Source organism: Bos javanicus, chromosome 12 (genome assembly GCF_032452875.1).
Source record: "Bos javanicus breed banteng chromosome 12, ARS-OSU_banteng_1.0, whole genome shotgun sequence".
NCBI lineage: Eukaryota > Metazoa > Chordata > Mammalia > Artiodactyla > Bovidae > Bos > Bos javanicus.
The window spans coordinates 78,381,718-78,404,024 of NC_083879.1; the positions used below are offsets into that span (position 1 = coordinate 78,381,718).

Below are 22,307 nucleotides of genomic sequence, written 5' to 3' on the forward strand. Positions count from 1 at the left end.
CAGAGACATAACTCATGACTCAGTCACAGAGAGTGCATCCTGGGGGTTGGTAAGTTTAGAATTGTTTGTATTTTTTGTTTTAACTTTCTTTTCTTTTTTTTTCTAATTTTATTTTATTTTTAAACTTTACATAATTGTATTAGTTTTGCCAAATATCAAAATGAATCCGCCACAGGTATACATGTGTTCCCCATCCCGAACCCTCCTCCCTCCTCCCTCCCCATACCATCCCTCTGGGCCGTCCCAGTGCACCAGCCCCAAGCTTCCAGCATCATGCATCGAACCTGGACTGGCAACTCGTTTCCTACATGATATTTTACATGTTTCATTGCCATTCTCCCAAATCTTCCCACCCTCTCCTTCTCCCACAGAGTCCATAAGACTGTTCTATACATCAGTGTCTCTTTTGCTGTCTCGTATACAGAGTTATTGTTACCATCTTTCTAAATTCCATATATATGCGTTAGTATACTGTATTTATGTTTTTCCTTCTGGCTTACTTCACTCTGTATAATAGGCTCCAGTTTCATCCACTGCCGGGGACCAGCCCCGGCTGATCCAGGGTATTCGAAGCGGGGACGGCGTCGGCGAGGATCAGGAAACAACTGCTTAATTAAACGTTAATTAAGGATATAAAGAGTAATAGAATGAGGATAGCTCAGTGAAGAAATTCAGTGGAGAAAAGAGGCTGAAATAAGGATAGCTCAGTGAGGAAATTCAGTGGAGAAAAGAGGCTGAATAATTCAGCCAGAAGGTAAGAGAAAGAACGACATGGTGAGACCAAGTTTCGGTGAACAAGGCCCGCACTTTATTTTCCAAAGTAGTTTTTATACCTTAAGTTATGCATAGAGGATAATGGGGGAAGGGGTAGAGTCATGCAGTAAGCCAGGCTTTCTTCCTGCAAACTTATCATATGCAAAAGCTTAGGTGATTTGCATCATCTTCTGGCCCGGAGGCCTGTTAACATTTTAAGACCTTTTCTTCAGAAAACTTATTTTTCTCTAAAGGTGATTGGTCAGGAGCCACCCTCCAAAAGCATTAGATAAAGTTGCATTCCTACAGAGCAAAGGTGTGGTGGGCTATAACAGGAAAAAGAATTAACTCAAGGGTCCCAGGTTACAAACATTAAAGCTACTATTTACACCAACTATATTAATCAATACACTGCCAGGGACACAGCAGGTAAGGGATATGGAAACTTAGCAGCAAACACTGGCCCAACAAGTGAAAATCCCTTCACCAATACAATTTCTAATCAATCTTTTAACTACTCAAAAGAATCTGTGTTTACACAGTTTAGAACATCTCCTGCCCCTCACAGTTGGGAGGCTCTGAACACTCACATGTGGCTGGAAAAACCTATTCAGGCAGGCTAGAGGATTTCCAAAGGAGTTTGTAGGTTAAACACTGTCACACCCAGGAATTGTTAACTGGAGCTGTAAGCTAACTCTTTTTCAGAGAGGTAGTGGGGGACAGCCCCCCGTAAAGTCAGAGGTGTAGGTGAAAGCACAAAGCAGAAAGTAGGCAGACTCTGGTTTTGGGGGTAGATTGCTCGAGAATTTCCAGGGAGACTCCTGAGGCTTGATCCCGCCTTTGCATATGCCAAGCCTCCTTCCTCATGACCTTTGCCAGGGGCGGAGCTCGCTCCCCGCAATCCACCTCATTAGAACTGATTCAAATGTATTCTTTTTAATGGCTGACTAATACTCCATTGTGTATATGTACCACAGCTTTCTTATCCATTCATCTGCTGATGGACATCTAGGTTGCTTCCATGTCTTGGCTATTATAAACAGTGCTGCGATGAACATTGGGGTACACGTGTCTCTTTCCCTTCTGGTTTCCTCAGTGTGTATGCCCAGCAGTGGGATTGCTGGATCATAAGGCAGCACATAGGCAAAACACTCTCCGACATACATCACAGCAGGATCCTCTATGACCCACCTCCCAGCATATTGGAAATAAAAGCAAAAATAAACAAATGGGACCTAATTAACCTTAAAAGCTTCTGCACATCAAAGGAAACTATTAGCAAGGTGAAAAGACAGCCTTCAGAATGGGAGAAAATAATAGCAAATGAAGCAACCGACAAACAACTAATCTCAAAAATATACAAGCAACTCCTACAGCTCAACTCCAGAAAAATAAATGACCCAATCAAAAAATGGGCCAAAGAACTAAATAGACATTTCTCCAAAGAAGACATACAGATGGCTAACAAACACATGAAAAGATGCTCAACATCACTCATTATCAGAGAAATGCAAATCAAAACCACTATGAGGTACCATTTCACACCAGTCAGAATGGCTGCGATCCAAAAGTCTACAAATAATAAATGCTGGAGAGGGTGTGGAGAAAAGGGAACCCTCTTACACTGTTGGTGGGAATGCAAACTAGTACAGCCACTATGGAGAACAGTGTGGAGATTCCTTAAAAAACTGGAAATAGAACTGCCTTAACTTTCATGTATTTATTCATTATTTTTGGCTGTGCTGGGTCTCATTGCTGTGCAGGCTTTTCTCTAGTTGTGGCGAGCGGGAGCTGTTCTCTAGTTGTGGTGCACGGACTTCCCATTGCAGTGGATTCTCTTGCTGCAAAGCATGGGCTCTAGGGCACTCGAGCTTCGGTAGTTGCAGCTCACGGGCCCCGTAGTTGTGACTCCCAGGCTCTTGAGCACCAGGCCCAATACTTGTGGGGCAAGGGCTTAGTTGCTCCAAGCCAGGTGGGATCTTCCCGGATCAGGGATCAAACCCATGTCTCCTGCATTGGCGGGAGGATTCTCTACCACCAAGGAAGCTCCCAAACTGTTTATATTTTCATATGAAGATATTCCTTCTCTTTGGAGCTCAGGCTAATACCACTGTTGTCATACTCTTTTCCTATTCTCAAAACACCTTGAGTTTAATGGCTTCAAAACAAGCGAGCATGCTGGCTATTATGGCAAACTTTCCTTTCTTTCTTTCTGTTTTTTTTTTTTTTTTTAACTTCAAACAGCAATAGTTTATTTGTGCTCACATGTCCATGGTTTGAGTGGGAGGGTGTGCTCAGTTGTGCTTGACTCTTTGCAACCCCGTGGACTGTAGCCCACCAGGTTCTTGGTCCATGGGATTTGCTAGGCAGAATACTAGAGCGGATTGCTATTCCCTTCTCCAGGAGATCTTTCCCCACACAGGGATTGAACCTGCTTCTCCTGCAATGCCTGCATCAGCAGATGAATTCTTTACCACTGAGCCACCTGGGAAACCTTTGGGTGGGAGTTGGTTGACATAAACTTGTCACACGTTTGGTTCAGATCTGCTCCACAAGTCTTGTCAATTGATGGTAAAAGAGAAGAAGTCAAGCCCCAGCTGTACAAAGCATATTTCAAGCCTCTGCATAAAGATCCACTAGCATCCCATAGGCCAAGTGAGTTGTGTGTCCAAGCCAATTTCCTTTCCTTTCAATCCTCTAAACATACTGCTCAGTTAAGTTTGCCTCTCCTCTTCCAATATATATGGTTTCTATAAGAACTACTTGTGAATGAACTGTGTGTAGTTTTTATTTCTCCTGAAATGAGTAGGGATGTCAGAACAATGTAACAGTATTATATCCTAAAAAGCAACTTTGCCCTCTGATTTTATTTCCAATTTAATTTTTCTGTCTACTGATCTAGATTTTAATTTTTTAAAAAGGGAGCCAACAGTGACAACTTATTTAAAAAATTTTTACCTTGTCCATGAGTTGCTTTCTTTCTAATTTTCTAAATGACTTCTTGAGTTCCTAAAAAGTTTTAAAAATGAATAGTAATGAGCTCAATTTAGTCTCCATGCCAACTACTGATAAGTATTTTTTTTCTTCTGACTGATCTTTGTATTGTAGAAAATGTCTTGACTTAAAGTGCTTTACTTGCTTTCAAGAGAGTAGTTTCATTTTTTTCCAATCAAGTGAACCAAACTGTCAACAACTTTTATTCAGTACCTGCTTTTATGAACAGCTTAGAGAAGAGGTACCTTAGGGGGTTATTGAATTAATAGAAAAGTCCTTGCTATTAGAAGATTTACATTAAAGTTGGACTGAACATATAAATGTTTATTAATTTTTGAAGTAAGTGAGAAGGAAATAAAATAATAAATTGCTACCATCTGCTCCTTTTTAGTTGGTTGAGGATAAAATACCTCAAGAATCTCTTGATCGTAATGCTTGAAGACCTTGAGGTGATCATAGCTTTGTTTTAGTCATTGCACAGACTTCTTTAAGGAGCAATAGGAGAGGTCTCTCTTAAAAAATAGATTTTTTTAAAAGGTAGATTATTAAAAGTCCATGTTTTTGGTAGTGTCCACTTCTGGGCATATTAGAAGCTCTGTATGGGGGAAACTTTCCACAGCCCACTGGAATTTAGGAGTTGCAACAGGGCCAACAGGAAAGGCCCGGTATTTTTTTCAAACAAATAAAGTGGTTTTATTTTCTAGAAAATAGGGTTTGGGGAATGGAGGCGTCCTAGGCAGAATGACTAGAAAGATAAGTCATGGAGAATCATTTTATCTGTTTCCCAATGACTGCCCAGGCAGTGTGCTTTGTTATATGGGGGATTTCTATTGGATTTTTTTCCTACTGACTTTTTAAGATTTGTTTTTATTGGCATGCAGTTGATTTACAATGTTGCATTAGTTTCTGCTGTACAGCAAAGTGAGTCAGTTATGCATGAGTGAGCTACCCAAGAGTGTATATATAGACATATATAAACATGTATGTATGTACATGTATGTAGCCTTTGTCATGTGCTTGCCCGTTCACAGCTGTTTCACCTATATATACATATATATGTATATGTATCTCCATTGAGGCCCATATATACATATCTCCATTGACCCGATTCCTTGACACATATGTTTATCTAAATGAGAAGGAGGTGGGTGATGGTAAGCATGGAGCTTCATTTTGTTCCTAGTAAAACTAGGGAGATGTCACTCATTCCCGGTTTCCTAGTCTGGTTACAGTGTTCTGAGATTCTTAGATTCCAGTTTGACTAAGTTCATTTCCATCAACTAAGAAATACTGTTGGTGGATAGTGAGAAATGGCAACCCACTCCAGTATTCTTGCCTGGAAAATTCCACGGACAGAGGAGCCTGGCGGGCTACAGTCCATGGGGTTGCAAAGAGCAGGACCCGACTGGGCGACTTTCACAAGACTTGAGTGGCTTCTATCATTTGGAGTATTTGAGATGAAGAGACGCTCTTGAATAAAATACCCCTACACAGAACAACAAGCCAAGGAAGAAACTAAAGGAGCTGAGGGTACATTTTATTTTTTTTAATTACAGAAGAAAATGAGGGAATCTTGGTAAAGGTTTCTGATGAAAAAGCTCTTAGAACTGGAGCTTAGAACAGAGAACTGAAAGTTTCTATCATCTGGTCCAGTAATCTTTCTTTCTCTTTCCCTTCTCAAGACACCTGAGAAATACAGTACATCCTCTAATGATGGGGTAGGGTGGGAACACCAGCTTCTGGATAAACGTGGATAAAACAGAGCAGGGAAAACAATTCTAATACTTCCCCGTTAAAGACACTTGGGCTTCCCTGTTGGCTCAACTGAAACTGCCTGCAATGCAGGAGACCCTGGTTCGGTTCCTGAGCTGGGAAGATCCCCTGGAGAAGGGATAGGCTACCCACTCCAGTATTCTTGGGCTTCCCTGGTGGCTCAGCTGGTAAGGAATCCACCTGCAATGCAGGAGACCTGGATTTGATCCCTGGGTTGGAAAGATCCCCTGGAGAAGGGAACAACTACCCACTCCAGTATTCTGGCCTGGAGAATCCCACGGACTGTATTGTCTATGGGTCACAAAGAGTCAGACACGACTAGACTGAGCGACTTTCACTCTAAAGACACATGCCCTGCATCCCTTGAGAAATACTGTATCTATGTACGTGTTTAAGTTGTCAGACCAAAAAGAACAAATGATTCCTGAAATGTTAGAATATTAACTCACCTGGTGAGGATCAGAAGACCAACTATGGCAGAATATATACGAGCACCTGGATTTCCCGAATTTCCAAGCTAGGGCTTGTGTCTGAGTGTCTTGTATAATTTTTGACTATGATGTATAATTATATGTTTGTGAAATTTACTACTCAAGATTCAGCCAAAACATTGTGTATTGTTTGCTATAGTTTATATTTTATGTTTTACAATTTGTAATTATTTCAGGTTACCAGAATTCTAATGTTAAATCCCTGAATCTTAGCAGTATTCAACCCAAACCCACTTTAAAAATGAACCTATCAGGATAATGTACAGTATTCTAGTGGGTGCTTTGAGTAACAAGTAGGATTTTGTTTCATGATATTGTCAGTAGCAAATAGATTTGGTAACAATATCCACCACCACCCCCCTGATTTAATATGTTGAATGTGCTGTTTGAAGGGACTACCTTGCTTTATTGTAACAAAAACAAGATAACTGAGGCTGTAGTATGGAGTTTTCAAGGTGAAAGGAAGCTTGGGGGTGATTCAGTCCAATCTCTTAACTTTGCAGATCAGCACAGTGACGTCTAGAGAAATCAGATAACTAGACTCCTGAATTCTTTAATCCTCCAACTTTAGCATTATTTAATTTTCAATAGTAAAGTCTGATGATTTTGCTGTTAGGATTCTTTCAACAAGTATTGAGTAATCCACTTCTGAGCATGTGAGTTACAAAAGGAAACATAAAAAGCTAAACTGGTGTCATCAAGCCGCCAGTCTTCACTGACACCACTTTTCCTGGAGCAAAAAGGTGCTCTCGTGTTTGTTGTTGTTCTGTTGCTCAGTCACGTCTGACTGTGACTCCATGAACTGCAGCACGCCAGGCTTCCCTGTCCTTCACTATCTCCCTGAGTTTGCTCAAACTCCTGTCCAGTGAGTCAGTGTTGCCATGCAACCACCTCATCCTCTGAGCCCCCTTCTCCTCTTGCCCTCAGTCTTCCCCAGCATCAGAGTCTTTTACAGTGAGTCAGTTCTTCGCATCAGGTGGTCAAAGTCTTGGCATTTCAGCTTCAGCACCGGTCCTTCCAATGAGTAATCAGAGTTGATTTCCTTTAGGATTGACTGGTTTGACCTCTCATGTTTACCGCATTGCAACTAAATGGATAATGTTGATTGTAATAGGAAAAACACAACTTTTCAGCTAAGTGAGCTAATTATACTTTGTTCCTCTTATTTGTAAAACAAGGAAACAAAATCTATCTCACTGGCTCTTTATGGAAGCCAAAGAGACTTGCCTGCATAGAGTACTTATCACTCTACCCGGCAACCAATACTTATTAGTTTTCCTTTCCTCTCCTCTTTTCCACTTTCCTGATCCAGGTCACATGTGGATTAGTGTCCAGGCAAGACCAGAGAGCAGATCTTTCCATTTCTGGGCCAAAATTCCCTTCTGCACAGAATCCTTCCATCCTTCACATAGAAGTGGGAAGTAACTATCTAAGAAGTCTTTTTTTAAATAAAGAAACAGGGAGGGACTGGTGCCCCTGTCTTGAAAATAGTCATTTCTATTACAAACCGTGAAATAATTGTAAAATTAGCCAAGGGGTCCTCTTCTTAGAATTTAGATGTGACATTGTTCTTTTGTTTCTCATACCTAGAGAGGCTGGGAGAGCTATAGTGGCTTAGAAAGAACAGGAGAAAAATTGAGTGTGTCCATTATTAAATGAGCTTGTTTGAATCCATCGGACATTAGGATACAATGCTGGTCTTGGAAGTTTACCTTTTTGACCAAAGCAAGTAGATCTGTGGGCTTCCCAGGTGGCTCAGTATAAAGAGTCTGCCTGCCAATGCAGGAGATGAGGGGTCGATCCCTGGGTTGAGAAGATCTCCTGGAGAAGGAAATGGCAACCTACTCCAGTATTCTTGCCTGGGAAATCCCATGGACAGAGGAACCTAGTGGGCTATGGTCCATGAGGTTGCAAAGAGTCAGACACAACTTGGCAACTAAGCAACAAGAAGTTAGATTTGCGGGGCCAACTGAGTTCTCAGATTAAAACCGTCTATTTCAAGGTTACTGTGTGGCTTTAACAGTGTATCTGACATGCATAGACAATAATTTTTTAACATCTATCCTCCTATAGATGAAAAATTATTTTCAGTGGTAATGATGGGGTAGTAATTAATAATCAAGATTTATTTCCAGCTTTATTAAGATACAGTTGACATGGCATTATGTAAGCTTAAGGTGTGCAGCATAATAATTTACATATAAATAATAGCCGCAATAACTTTGGTTAACATCTGTCATCTCATAGAAATACAAAGAAAGAAGAGAATGTTGTTTTCTCTTTGTCATGAGAACTCTTAGGATTGACTTCCTTAACTTTTGAATATACTGTACTTCAGGGTCCCCAACCTCCAGAATTTAATGCTTGATAATCTTAAGTTGACCTGATGTAATAATAATAGAAATAAAGTGCACAATAAATGTAATAATCTTGAATTATCCTGAAAACACTCCCTGCCCTGGTCAGCGGAAAAATTGTCTTCCACAAAATTGGTACCTAGTGCCAGAAAGGTTGAGGACCACTGCTTCATTGCGTGTGTGTGTGTGTGCGCACGCTTAGTCACTCAGTCGTGTCCGACTCTTTGCAACCCCGTGGACTGTAGCCGCCAGGCTCCTCTGTCCATGGGGATTCTCTAGGCAGGAATACTGGAGGGGGTTTCCGTTCCCTTCTCCAGGGGATCTTCACAACCCAGGGATTGAACCTGGGTCTCCTGCACTGGAGGCAGATTCTTTACCATCTGAGCCACCAGGGAAGCCCAGTGTATATTAACTATGGTCATCGTGTTGTATGTGACACACTGGTGCTTATTCATCATACAACTGGAAGTCTGTACCTTTTGGCCACCTTCATCCAATTCTCTGTCCCCGCCCCGTTAAGTACAAACCTCTTTTTTTTATGAGTTTGGTTTTTGGCTTGTTTGTTTGCTTGGCTCGTTATTTTCAGGTTCCATGTGTAAGTGAAATTATGCACTATTTCTGTTTCTCCATCTGACTTATTTCACTTTGCATTTTGCCCTCAGGTCCCTTCATGTTGTTCCAAATGCCAGGATCACCTTCTTTCTCGTGGCTGAGTAGTAGTCCCTTCCACCGCTGCCCCCCTAGCCCAAGGAGACGGGGACCTGGACCTTCTATCACAAAGATCTTCACAGGCTTCCAGAGCCTGCTGTGGCTTTCCGCCCAGTCTGGGGTGCTGCAGATGTCCTGGGACTGGGGGTGATCAGGGACCTCGACTGTGGAAGGAGTGGGGGAGAAGAGGGGCTAGCAGAGCTGTGGAAGCGCATGTGGGCCTGGGCCAGGCGGTCGGTGGGAATTCTCAGGCCCTCCTAGTATAGCACAGAAATGGGGACGGGGGAGCTGCTCTCGGCTCTAGCCATTTATTTTCATATCTAAGAGGGAATAAAAAGACCACATCTTATGTGTGAATATCTTTCCCAGTATCAGGGTCTTTTCAGTGAGTCGGTTCTTTGCATCAGGTGGTCAAACTATTGGAGCTTCAGCTTCAGCACCAGTCCTTCCAATGAATATTCAGGGCTAATTTCTGTTAGGATTTATGGTTTGATCTCCTTGCAGTCCAAGGGACTCTCAAGAGTCTTCTCCAGCACCACGGTTTGAAAGATAAACTCTTCTGCACTCAGCCTTCTTTATGGTCCAACTCTCACAACCTTATGTGACTATTACAGAAACCATAGCTTTAACTTTATGGACCTTTACTGGCAAAGTGATGTCTCTGCTTTTAAATATTCCATCTAGGTAGGAAAAGAGGGTAATCAGGATCTATTACTTGCAGCTCTTGAGGATTAAATTATGCCCCACTAAAGGATGGGTGAAATCCCTCCATCCAGTGCCTTGAATGTGACATTTGGGAAGACAGTCTTTGAAGATGTAATTAAGATGTGGTCCTCCAGAAGTCTGAGGGACTCTAAATCCAGTGACCTGTGCACTTATAAGGAGAAAGATTTGAAGACACAGACATACAGAGGAAAAACCACCTGAAGACAGAAGCAGAGCAAGGAAAGCTTGCTCAGACAAGGAGCACCAGGACGGCAGGCAGCCACCAGTAGATGGGAGACAGGAATGGGAGCATGTCTCTGGCAGATCCTCTAGAAGGATTCAGACCGTTGGCATCTTGATGTCAGTTTGGGGGCACTAGAGATGGGAGTGAGGAAATTTTTGTTGTTTTAAGCCTTTCAGTTTATGGTACTTTGGATGACAGCTGCAGTAAACTAGTACACAGTGGATAAAGTGTTTTGCCAAACGGGATGTTCGGCAAAGCCACGTTGTTGACACTACAGTGGCGATGACCTTGCTTCGATAATACAGCAGCCTCATTCCCTGAGGTTGGCCAAAGTTCTTTGTAACCTTGGGTAAAGAGGATCTTCCCTGGTGGCTCAGACGGTGAAGAATCTGCCTGCAACACAGGAGACCCAGGTTTGATTCCTGGGTCGGTAAGATCCCCCGGAGAAGGAAATGGTTACCCACTCCAGTATTCTTGCCTGGAGAACTCCAGGGACAGAGAGCCTACTGGGCTACAGTCCAAGGGGTCGGAAAGAGTCGGACATGACTGAGTGACACTTTCCCTTTCAAAGAGTAGGACTTATTTAAAGATTCTTTTCTTTCTAAAAACATTGTGTACTTATCTCCTGATAAAGTTATATAGGCTATTCCTTGGTAATTTTTGACAGTAAAAAAAAAGTCTACTCCCATGTGCTTTCCTAAATGGAGGAAAGAGAATCAAGAAGACCCTACCGGGCATGAAGTTTAGATAAAAAATAAAAGCAGATGACCCTATCCTACCTTGGCTGTCATCTTTGCCTGCAGTCAGATGCTTAAGGAAAAGCTGAAAACAAATTACCTGGCAGCGTGTGCCTAAGATGTTAACATAAGATGTGAGGAAAAGGGGCCTCCTAATAAAAAAATTGTGTATTCTAAATAAAGTTAAATAGCTTTTTCTTGAAAGGACTGCTGGTGGGCTTCAGTGTGCTGGTATATATCATGACTCACTAAGAGAAGAATATAGCATGTCTCTTTCCATGTTTATTTTATCATAGAGCCTTTTATGGAAGAAGTTTCTGAAACTGCACCTCCATGTACTAATAACTCTGGGGTATAAGCACCTAAAATATAGCTTCTACTGATGCTTTATGGAGTCATTGTGAGATGAATGAGCCTTTTAGTATCATCTGTACATTGTGCTTATTTTTCCTCTATTTTTCCAAATCTCCATTTTAAAAAGTCTGTAACCTTTGACCCACAAACCATTACCCACCTCTGTCATATATACCTTAGTTTGGAGTTTAAGATCTTCCATCCAATATAAGAGATGTATTCTTTTTCTAGATACTTCCTTGTCTCCTAAATCATTCTTATTTTCTTCATAGTTGATATTGGGCTTTCGTTATTGGGATGAACCATAAGAAATAGCTGGCATTTAACTTATAGAAGTGGCTGTTTCTTTCCTGTATGACACAGGGAGCTCAAACCTGTTGCTCTGTGACAACCTAGAGGGGTGGGATGGGGTGAGAGGGAGATTCTAGAGAGAGGGGATGTATGTTTACCTATGACTGATCCATGTTGGTATACGGCAGAAAGCAACACAATATTGTAAAGCATTTATCTGTCAATTAAAAATAAATAAATTTATTTTAAAAGTGGCTATTTCACATTGTTTAACCTAATACACTAATATTATTAAAGAATCATTACAGTGACCAATATTCTTAATTCACCAAAAGAGGTTTAGCCACTTTAAGAATTTGGCTCAATACGTTCATAAATAGACTGATTGGCAGGAGAGATCACTTATGCTTGTCAGTGATACCAAGCTGGCTGAGATTGACAGGATCGTGTAGGACCAGACAGGGATGCAAGATGATACGATCAGTTTGACAAAGTAACATGCTCTGGATAAAATGAATTGCAATTAGGGTGCAGGCAAGGTGTTGTTGTTTGTGAAACAGAATAATTAATTCAAAAAATGCAACAGGAATAGAAACCCTTATGTGGACTGGGCCACATGCAGAGGAGTTTTAAAGTCAGAGCCGATCAGAGACCCAGGCTCTGCCCGACATGCCCGCGTGGCATGCCTTTGAGCCATCCACTCGGACCGACCATCTGGACCTCATCATGTGGATTTTGGCCTCCACCTCGAATGACTGTTGGCCCCAGATCAATGATTCCGCTTCATTGTGGCCTATGAGAAATTCATAGTGCCTGAAATAGGCACTAAGACATGGCATTGTCATCTTGAATAATATACGAATACTCTCTCCCTGGTGGCTCAGATGGTAAAGAGTCTGCCTGCAGTGCAGGAGACCAGGGTTCGATCCCTGGGTCAGGAAGATCCCCTGGAGAAGGAAATGGCAACCCACTTCAGCATTCTTGCCTGAAGAATTCCATGGACAGAGGAGCCTGGTGGGCTACAGTCCATGGGGTCATAAAGAGTCGGACAAGACTGAGTGACTAGCACCTTCTTCTTCATTCTCCCTGCAACCCATTCAAATTCTGCTCACCTTTCAAAGCCCAGTTAAAGGTCAAAGAAGTCCAGAAAATCTTTCTCCTCTTCTGTAGGTTGTAGACTACATCCTTCAACTTCATACAACATACAACAAATGGTTCTGGCTGAACATAACACAATCCTCTTTGCATATTAGCCTTGACTTTGCAGTTTGTAAATCCCTTGAGGACAAAGACCAAGGATTGTATGTGTTTTGCACTTCTGTCTAATATGCAATCAATGAAGACATTAGCTGGCTTCTTCAAACAAGACTTGATAAAATTAATGACTGCAAAAATAAAAACAGCAAAATGTTGATTTGAGAAAATGAAAGGTTGAGAAACTTTTGTGAAGGTGGATGGCTATGACTCTTATCCTTTTGACTCCTGAACCAAATTTTCCCATCAGGAAACAAAATGTATACTTATTTTTCATGTTAATCTTATCCCAAAGTGGGAAAATTATAAATATATAGAGATATATATTTAATATATCTATACAATTTATTGCATATGAAATTCAAATAAACATAAGGCCAATGTTTAGTAGAATTTTATCTAAGATTCCTTACTTAGAGTTTGTGATCTTATGTGTTATAAAATGCAGCTAAATGGAAACAATTTTTATTGGGTTTTGGTGTCTTAAATGTGCAAGTGCCTGGTGGACTTTTTTAGTGCTAAATTTTCTGATCATGTGTTTTTTAGACCTCTGGTTAATTATCTAGCCTAATGTCTCTATGAGTTAATGTTTTTAGCATGAGTTATCAAAGTTGATTTTGGAAATAAAGCCCACATAGTCCATTGTATGGAGTATAAATAGTGCCCCCCCCACCCCGCCAGCTGCTGCCATATACTTGTGTTTGAATTTATTATGGTTCATTCCTGAGCCAGCATCAGTCTTAAGATTCTTTGGAGAACAATCTAAGTCTAACTGGATGTTGTTAAATTCTCAGGCCACGGTAAGTGTGACTGTGGCAGATGCAAATGTGATGAAGGATGGTTTGGTGACGCTTGCCAGTACCCAACCAACTGTGACCTGACCAAGAAAAAGAGTAACCAAATGTGCAAGAATTCTCAAGACATCATCTGCTCTAATGCAGGTAAGAATTCTGTCCCCAGACCATCCTCAAATGAAATAATCAAAGTTGGGTTCTTAATGGAAATATGTAGGCATTGAGAAATGTTGAACCTCGGAGTGAGACTGCTTTTGAGTGTATTTTTTTTTGAAATGAAATTCAGATAAATCAATTGGGGAAAATGTCATCTTGCTGAGACTGGCAAGTCTGATGCTCTCCAGCTGTTCCACATGCCTCCTTCAAGCAGGATATTTTCTGGAATAAAAACCCCTGACAGCATTTTATGTCAACTGTGAGCCATGTTTTCAAATGCTGGATTAATTCTCTTAAAAAGGATTTGTATGAACTGAATTAATTGTTCTCTGTTACAGATCAAGGGGGCTTTGAATTCATATGTTACCATCATATAGAATTAAACTTTTCAAATTTGACGGAGGTTTCAGGTGCCCTGGATGTGAAACCCATTGAAGAAGATAGTGACAGCAAGAGTTTTATTTAACTGAAATATTTTTCTATCTTGTAGATTTCATTTAAAATTATTTTCTTAGAAATGTACAGAGGAGCTGTTAAAATTAATTACCCAAATCATATAAAATGCAACAACTATGGTTTGGGTTTTAATGGTGTTTAGCCAATATTACTATACTTAAATATTCTTTTGACAGTTGAGCACACAGAAGCTCAAAGTCAGTTTATATTCTCAACCCCGGTTGAAACTGGGAATGCTCCTGTCCTCACTGGAGGCTCTGATTTCATTGCTTTGGTGTCTGATATGAACTGTAGTGGGTTTTTAAAGTTCTCTGGGTAGTTCTTCAGCACAGTGGTCCCTAATCTTTTTGTCACCATGTACCAGTTTTATGGAAAAATTTTTCCAAGGACTGAGAGTGGGATGGATGGTTTAGGGATGATTCAAGGGCATTGCATTTATTGTGCATTTTATTTCTATTATTATTACATCAGCTCCATCTCAGATCATCAGACATTAGATCCTGGAGGTTGGGCACCCCTTGTTAAGTAGATCTGGGGGTATGAGTTTTTGCTTTGTGTGCTCCAGGCCAGGGTTTGACGACACGTGAATACCTGCCCTCCTGAAGTTCCTGTGGTTGGGGGACTCCTTTTACAATCAGAGCTGGGACCTTTCCACAGCCTTTGAGAGGAATTTCTCTGTGAAGATTCAGAGCAGTAGGCTATTTTGTTAGTAGTAATCGGGGCTATTTCCAAGGCAAGTTGTGACTGGTGCAACCTGGAACCATGATGGAAGTCCTGACAGTCAGATGTTAACTGTCATTCTCCTGGCTTCTCTCCAGCACTTCCTTCTTTTCTTTCTTCTTAGTAAAATCTTTTTACTTCTGGTTCACAATACCCACCCTCCAAACACATACGTGCACACACACACACACACACACACACACACACTCTCCCTCTCTCTCAACTTCATGCTTTCTAAACTTCTTTCAGTAATAAGTTTTGAAATCGATTTCAGTTCTGTTTCTTTGTAGTCTATTTTTGGATTGATTGATTTTCAAATCCAGTTTTTCTTTCTTTTTAATAATAATACATTTAATAATTATTAAAAATTTAATAATACGTTTTAACCACCTAAGAATTAGTTTAACTGTGTCTTTTAACTAAGAATTATTTAGCTATTTAATACTTTAAAATGTATAACTATCATGGAATCTAAACATGTGATTCACTACATCATCATCTCAACACGTCCAAAAGGAGGAAATTTACAGAATTGTTTTAGTAGATGATGAAACACGTAGGATAAGGTATAAGATGCATTTCTAAGATATTTTTACCTCTATTTTTTAACATGGATGTAGTATTTTTATGTAATCTACTGTGCCTATTCCAGCTTTGCCAACAATGCCTTTTATAGCATCGCCCCCACCTCTGTTCCAGTCTAGGGGCAGTGTTACGTCTGGTTGTCATAAATCTTCAGACTCCTTTAATGTGTCTTTAGACAATTTTCACAGACAACACAATCTTTTTTACTCTCCTCTCAGTTTCTTAGCCTTTCAAGTTTACTTTGGAGATCTTGTCCTCACATGTCTTTCTTTAATGCCTACTTCTCCCAGCCTGGTTCAGGCCCACTGCCCACAAGTTGTGTTAGTCTGAGTCCCTTGGACAACAAGGAGATCACACAAGTCAATCGTAGAGGAAATAAACCCTGACTATTCATTGGAAGGACTGATGCTGAAGCTGAAGCTCTAATACTTTGGCCACCTGATGGGAAGAGCTAACTCATTGGAAAAGACCCCAATGCTGGGAAAGGTTGAAGGCAAAAGGAAAAGGGAGCAGCAGAGGATGAGATGGTTGGATGGCATCACTGACTCAATGGACTTGAATTTGAGTAAATGCTGGGAAATAGTGAAGAACAGAAGAGCCTGGTGTGCTGCAGTCTATGGTGTGCTACAGTCCATTGGGGTTGCAAAGTGTTGGACACGACTGAGTGACTGAACTGAACTGAAGATGTTGCTAAGAGTTGGATACGACTTAGCAACAGACAACAGCAACAACTGAGTTGTTATTACTGATCTTTCCCCTTCATACAGCAGTGTGGTTTTCAGGAAGCAGCTTGGAGCAGAAAGGGAAGAGGAGCTGTATGGAGTGGGGAAGAAGACCGAAGGGCAGGGGGAGAGGGAGATGGAGCTGGGGACCAAAGGACTCCCAGAAGGTGGCTCCAGAGGGGCACAGAATGGCCAGGCATAGTCTGCAGAGCTGAGTCAGAGCAAAGCGAGTCTCCTGCACCATCGCATCAAGGATATAGGCCGGTGTTCAAGACAGGGAGTCATCCTAGAAAGAGCCAGCTATATTAGGCAGAACGAAAAGTCAGAACTAAAATAATCTAGCAGGAGACAGAAGACCAATTCTAGAGACTGAGCTAATTGGCAACCAAGAAAGAGCCACGGTTTGACACAGCATGAACGCGCGAGTCTGGCGCGTCTGCCGGGGCTTCCATATGCTGTTTCTTGGAGCCTCAGTTGTGAATTCCACTTGATGAGTAAGACAGGAAGGCTCTGAACTGTTGTAAACTTCCCGCGTCACCCAGGGATGGTTCAGATGTGTGGATTGCAGGGAGCCAGCCTGTGGGGGACGTCAGGGAGGAGTTGTAGAATTCAGAGCAGAGACTATGCCTTCTCATCTTCCCTGAAAACAATGATGGCGTCATAATCCTCATGATAAACCTCTCTCCCTAACCGGGAAGTGCTCCTGGTATTCCAACAGATACATTCTAAAATCCTTGACCAATATTCTGGATCCCGTACTTTCTGCCTGCAGCAGACACTTTTCTCCAAACTCAAGTCAGAGTCTTCACTGTTGTTTAATTCTTCATCCTTATTCGTTAGCTCAGACTCTGTCTTCAGCATCACAAGGCTTTTCTCCATCTCCTTTTCTTGAAATTCTATCTGTATACCAAGTGCCAACTCAAAACTTACTCCTTTGCTGTGCCTTTCCTCCTTCACAGAGCCAGCCTGAGGTTCATGCTATCTTTATAGCTTTTGTCACAAATGTGTTGCAAATGCCTTTGTGGCATCTGGTTTCATATCTCCATTGTGTACTAAGTATCAATCATCCAGCACATTCTTCTTGATCTATAATTTACTTGGTTTTAATTTTATTCCTCTTATTATCTCCTATAGCACCTACAACTTCACCAGTGATATAATAAGCAACGAGAAAATGTAATGAATAGAGATGTGACTGGTTGAAAGACAACATGAATAAATGTGAAAATGAAAAAGAAGGGTGATAATTAGGGGAAAAAAAAAAAGATGAGGCAATCCCATGAATCGTAGCATAGATTCAAAACGAACTTTTATAAATCAAAATAGTTTCCAGGGGGAAAAAAAAAACAAGGAAATGAAATGTAATAAAAGTAAAATTCACACAGGCATTCTCAAGGAAGAAAAATAACAAGCTCAGGTTCTGTGAAATCACCATTTATTTGTGACTGTGAGAGAAAGAAGTGACCCATGTAACAGAATCACACAGAGGGTTGGAAATCAGGAAACAGTGGGATCCATAAATATAAAATGTGTCTGGAGAAAATATTTGGGAATATGACTAATGTACTCGAAGTCTTAATGGGAGAAGACAAAGAACCCAGCATTTTCTGGAAGTCTATAATGTGCTAGATACAATAGAGTTTTTAGAAAGATGACAGGGTGATGTATTTATCACTTGTTCTTCAGAGTAGCTCTATGAAGTAGACATTATTTGCAGATCAGGAATTTGAGAGTTAGAGATAAAAAACAATGACCTCAAAAGTGTACAGCTAGAGGGGATTAAGACCTGGATTTAGCTTCAGAGCTTCCTTAGTCCTAAATCCATACTCTGTCTGGTTCAACACATAGAGGATTTCCAATATTCAGTAGCTCAATTCAAATTTCAATATCTTTAGTTCTTTTCCATCCTTTACCTCTCAAAACCAGTCACTGAGTCATCTTTTCTTTCTCCTGAAAATATCCCCATGTGTATTTCCTTTTTTCTAAACTCATGACCGTAACGCGGGTCAGCCTCTATCTTCTTTCCTGCAGACTAATGAACCAACATTCCTTCAAATCCACTTTGCGTCATTTCAATGCATTCACCATGTGACAACCAGAATAACCTGGTGGAAGTAAATGCCTGATCACATGACTCCCTTGTTGAAATATTTCAGTGGCTTCTCATTATTCTTGGATGAAAGTTGGAAATCTTTAATGTGACCTCTTTGTTGTTGTTCAGTTGCTAAATCGTGTCTGACTCCTTGCAACCCCTTGGACTGCAGCAGACTAGGCTCCCCTGTCCTTCACTATCTCCTGGAGTTGGCTCAAATTCATGTCCATTGAGTTGGTGATAGTATCTAACCATCTCATCCTCTGCCACCCACTTCTCCTTTTGCTTTCAGTCTTTCCTGCATCAGGGTCTTTTCCAATGAGTCGGCTCTTCCCATCAGGTGGCCAAAGTATTGGAGCTTCAGTATCAGTCCTTCCAATGAACACTCAGAGTTGATTTCCTTTAGGATTGACTGATTTGATCTCCTTGCAGTCTAAGGGACTCTCAAGAGTCTTCTCCAGTACCACAGTTTGAAAGCATCAATTCTTCAGTGCTCAGCCTTTTAGATTTCCATAAACTTCACCATTCGTTGCCTTTTTTTCCTTTCATGACACCCTCCGCTTTATTTTCCACTATACACCAGCTATTTTTCCCCCTCTTATTTCCTCTTTTACTGCAGAGCTTTTGCTTTTGTCTCTTGCTGGAAGTGGGCTTCTTCACCATCTCACTTCTCTTTGCTGTTATTTTTTCTTGGCTTTCAGTTCTCAGTTTAAGAGCCATTCCCCATTCCCCAGCCATTCCTCTTTGACCACCAGGTCTCAGATAAATCCCTTTACTGTGTGTTTCTGCAACATTGTGCACTTCTCCATTTATTTTATCACTTTGGTTTTTACTCATATAAAACTTTAAGAGGAGGTTATGGCTGAATTGATCACCTGTTGCATTTCCAGAGTCTAGGATGATATCTAGCGAATGCCAAAGTCTCAGTTACTCTGTGGTGATGGATGTGATGATCAATTAAAGATTAAAAAATAAGCATTAAAAAGGAAGCTACTCAAATGGACAATCTACTTCTCAGTATCTTTTGAATGCTGTTTTATTGTCAGTGAACTCACTCTCAGGGGTTGTAGTCAAATCCTTTTACACTTGACAGGGTATGTGGAGAGCAGTAGACCAGATGGCTGTGGTGCCTCTGTTTCACTCTGAGCTGCCCTGAGAGTCTGGTGAGGTTCTAGGATTCCATGCATAAGGAAAACCCACTCTGGGCCCTTTGTCACAGGGACATGGGTATCACTTTAACACTACAGATATGAAGTTTTTAGGAACATTTGAGTTTTTCATTTATTTAAATTTGATAATGAAGCCACAAATATTTATTATATAAATAATAAGCTCAAATATTGCACAAAGCATTGAATAAATAGCTGGTGAGGAAGATAAGCAAGGTTACTTTTCTCACAAAGCTTAGCATTTTCTGCTTTAGTTCACTCAGACCCAGGTGTAATCAGAAGATATTCATTCATGCATTGATTGGATGGACATTTATAATGTAACTCTGCTCTTGGGGAGTTCAGATTTACATTCATGAAACTATTAGAGGTCAATCATAATAGCTGTGTGCTATAAAATGTAACTAATGGGCTACGATAATCTCAAAAAAAGAATGTCATTATCCATCTCATCATACCCAGTAAAACCTAATTGGAACATAAAATTGATTGGAATTGTCTTTATCCATGAAAGAGAGGTTAAAATTCATTAATTATAATTTATATGCATTTAACAAATAATTTTTGCTTTGTTTTAATGGTTTAGGTACATGTCACTGTGGCAGGTGTAAATGTGATAATTCAGATGGAAATGGACTTGTCTATGGTAAATTTTGTGAGTGTGATGACAGAGAATGCATAGATGATGAAACAGAAGAAATATGTGGAGGTATGTATATTAACTTTGCAGAAAACAACATAAGTACTTGATTTTGTCACCTGTTTCATTGAACTTCTATCTCTATGAGTCTATATACTGGGTTTACTCATTTAAGCTGAACCTATGTTTATTTGGAAAATACTTCATATAAGGAGATATAGACTAAGGCATTCAGAGCAGATTAATAAACCTTTGTTGTTGTCATTCAGTCACTCAGTTGTGTCTGACTCTTTGCAACCCCATGGACTGCAGCATGCCAGGCTTCCCTGTCCTTCACCATCTCCTGGAGTTTGCTCAAACTCATGTCCATTGAGTCGGTGATGCCATCCAACCATCTCATCCTCTGTCATCCCCTTCTCCTCCTGCCTTGAATCTTTCCAGGCATCAGGGTCTTTTCCAGTGAAAAATTGTTTATACTTTTTATTTTGTAACCATTTTATTGAAGTATTATTTACAGTGTTGTGTTAGTTTTAAGCATACAGCATAGTGATTCAGATGATATATTTGTGCATATATATATATTCTTTTTCAGATTCTTTTCCATTATAGGTTATTATAAGATATTGAATATAGTTTCCTGTCTTATGCAGTAGGTCCTTGTTGTTTATTTTATATAGAGTAGTGTGTATCTGTTAATCCTAAACTCCAAATTTATCCTAATTTATCCCTAACCCCGGTATCCCCTTTGGTAACAGTGTGTGTTTTCTATGTCTGTGCATCTATTTCTGTTTTGTAAATAAATTCATTTGTATCATTTTTTTAGATTCCATTTTCAAGTGATATCATATGATACTTAGAGCAGACTAGTATTTTTTGAGTTTTTCTCTTTAATTTTTTATTATTTTTTAATTGAAGGATAATTGCTTTACAGAATTTTGTTGTTGTTTTCTAGTACTTTTTAAATGCAGAATCACATTGTTCCCAGAGAAGAACCCGATCATTATGGCAACAGGCCAGTTGCCTGGTTCTGAAGTAGTCCTAGTTGGACTCTATCTTCTTTGCTCAGCTTTTATTTTGCCTCTTTTCTCCCAGTCTCTCTATTGCATGTTTTAATTTCATTTTCTTTCCCATTTTGAACCATAACCCTGTAAATACTCTCATGTGCTATTGGGGACATTGAAGACCAATTGGATTATTAGCCTGGAATCTATCCCTCCCCACACACTTAGATAACTTTTTTCATGATTGTTTCTATGGACAACCATTACTCAATCCATTTTTCTGTTGTATCAATTATTGCAGGCTTGCTAATGTCAAGAGCTGCAATGAGTACTTCTTATTCAATAGGTAACTTACCAGGATCCGAAATGACTTGGCAGGGTTAAATGGAATTTAGACTCCTGTCTATCTCATGCCTGGCTTCCCTGATGGCTCAGTGGGTAAAGAACCTGCCTCAATGCAGAAGATGCAGGTTTGATCCCTGGGTCAGGAAGATCCCCTAGAGCAGAAAATGGCAACCCACTCCAGTATTCTTGCCTGAAAAATCCCATGGACAGAGGAGCCTGGAAGGCTACAGCCCAAAGGGTTGCAAAGAGTTGGACACGACTGAGTGACTATGCACACACACGTACCGTCTGATGCCAAAGACTGTGCTATTGATTGCTCCCCATAGAGACCTGCCCTGGAGTTTGGAGCTCCACAAGGAAAGCCCTTCTTACCACTTGTACTGTATTAATAGTTCCCTTCTCTTCTGCTTCCCTCTCTGCAACTCTGTGCCCAGGGTTTCAACCAAGACTGGCACAGGGCAGGAAAGTAAACAGCAGTGAGAATCACTTCAGTTTGGGAACACTCTTCTCTGCTGTTATGAAACATTTTACCTGCTTACCTCTGGCCTAATCTCTCTATCCATAAGTAATTAATTCTTTTATTGAAATCTGAAGAGACTCTGTCCACAGAATCCTATCCTGCATACCAAATGGGTGATTTCAGAGGAGTATTTGCCCTGAAAGGATCAGGAGCCAGCGGGGTGGGGAGGAACCAGAAGGCCATCAAGTGTCACTAAGCTGCTGCTTTGTTTACAAAGCAAATTGAGGCTTCAATTCCTGTGGTCATCCAGATGCTCTTGTTTTAGGTCAGCTCGGAGCTCTCTCTCTGGTGTCCTAGCTGTTCCACCAACCAGGATAAAACAGAAAGAGAAGAACCTTCATTTTTTCCTCCCAGTGACCGAAGCTCGATGCTGCTCAGACAGTTCTGCTAAAGGGCTTGTTCCAAAATGATTAGAAATTAGATAAAGCTACCCACACATGTGATGT

General features: G+C 40.6%; 1 protein-coding gene across 1 annotated transcript in view; it reads left to right on the forward strand.

Moving 5' to 3' along the window:
• ITGBL1 (integrin subunit beta like 1) overlaps positions 1–22,307 on the forward strand; it is a 235,709-nt gene that overhangs the window by 94,315 nt on the left and 119,087 nt on the right. Inside the window, exons 3-4 of the mRNA XM_061435329.1 lie at positions 13,456–13,602; positions 19,942–20,064. Of these exons, the coding sequence (XP_061291313.1) occupies positions 13,456–13,602; positions 19,942–20,064 (270 nt within the window). The remainder of the gene's footprint in view (positions 1–13,455; positions 13,603–19,941; positions 20,065–22,307) is intronic.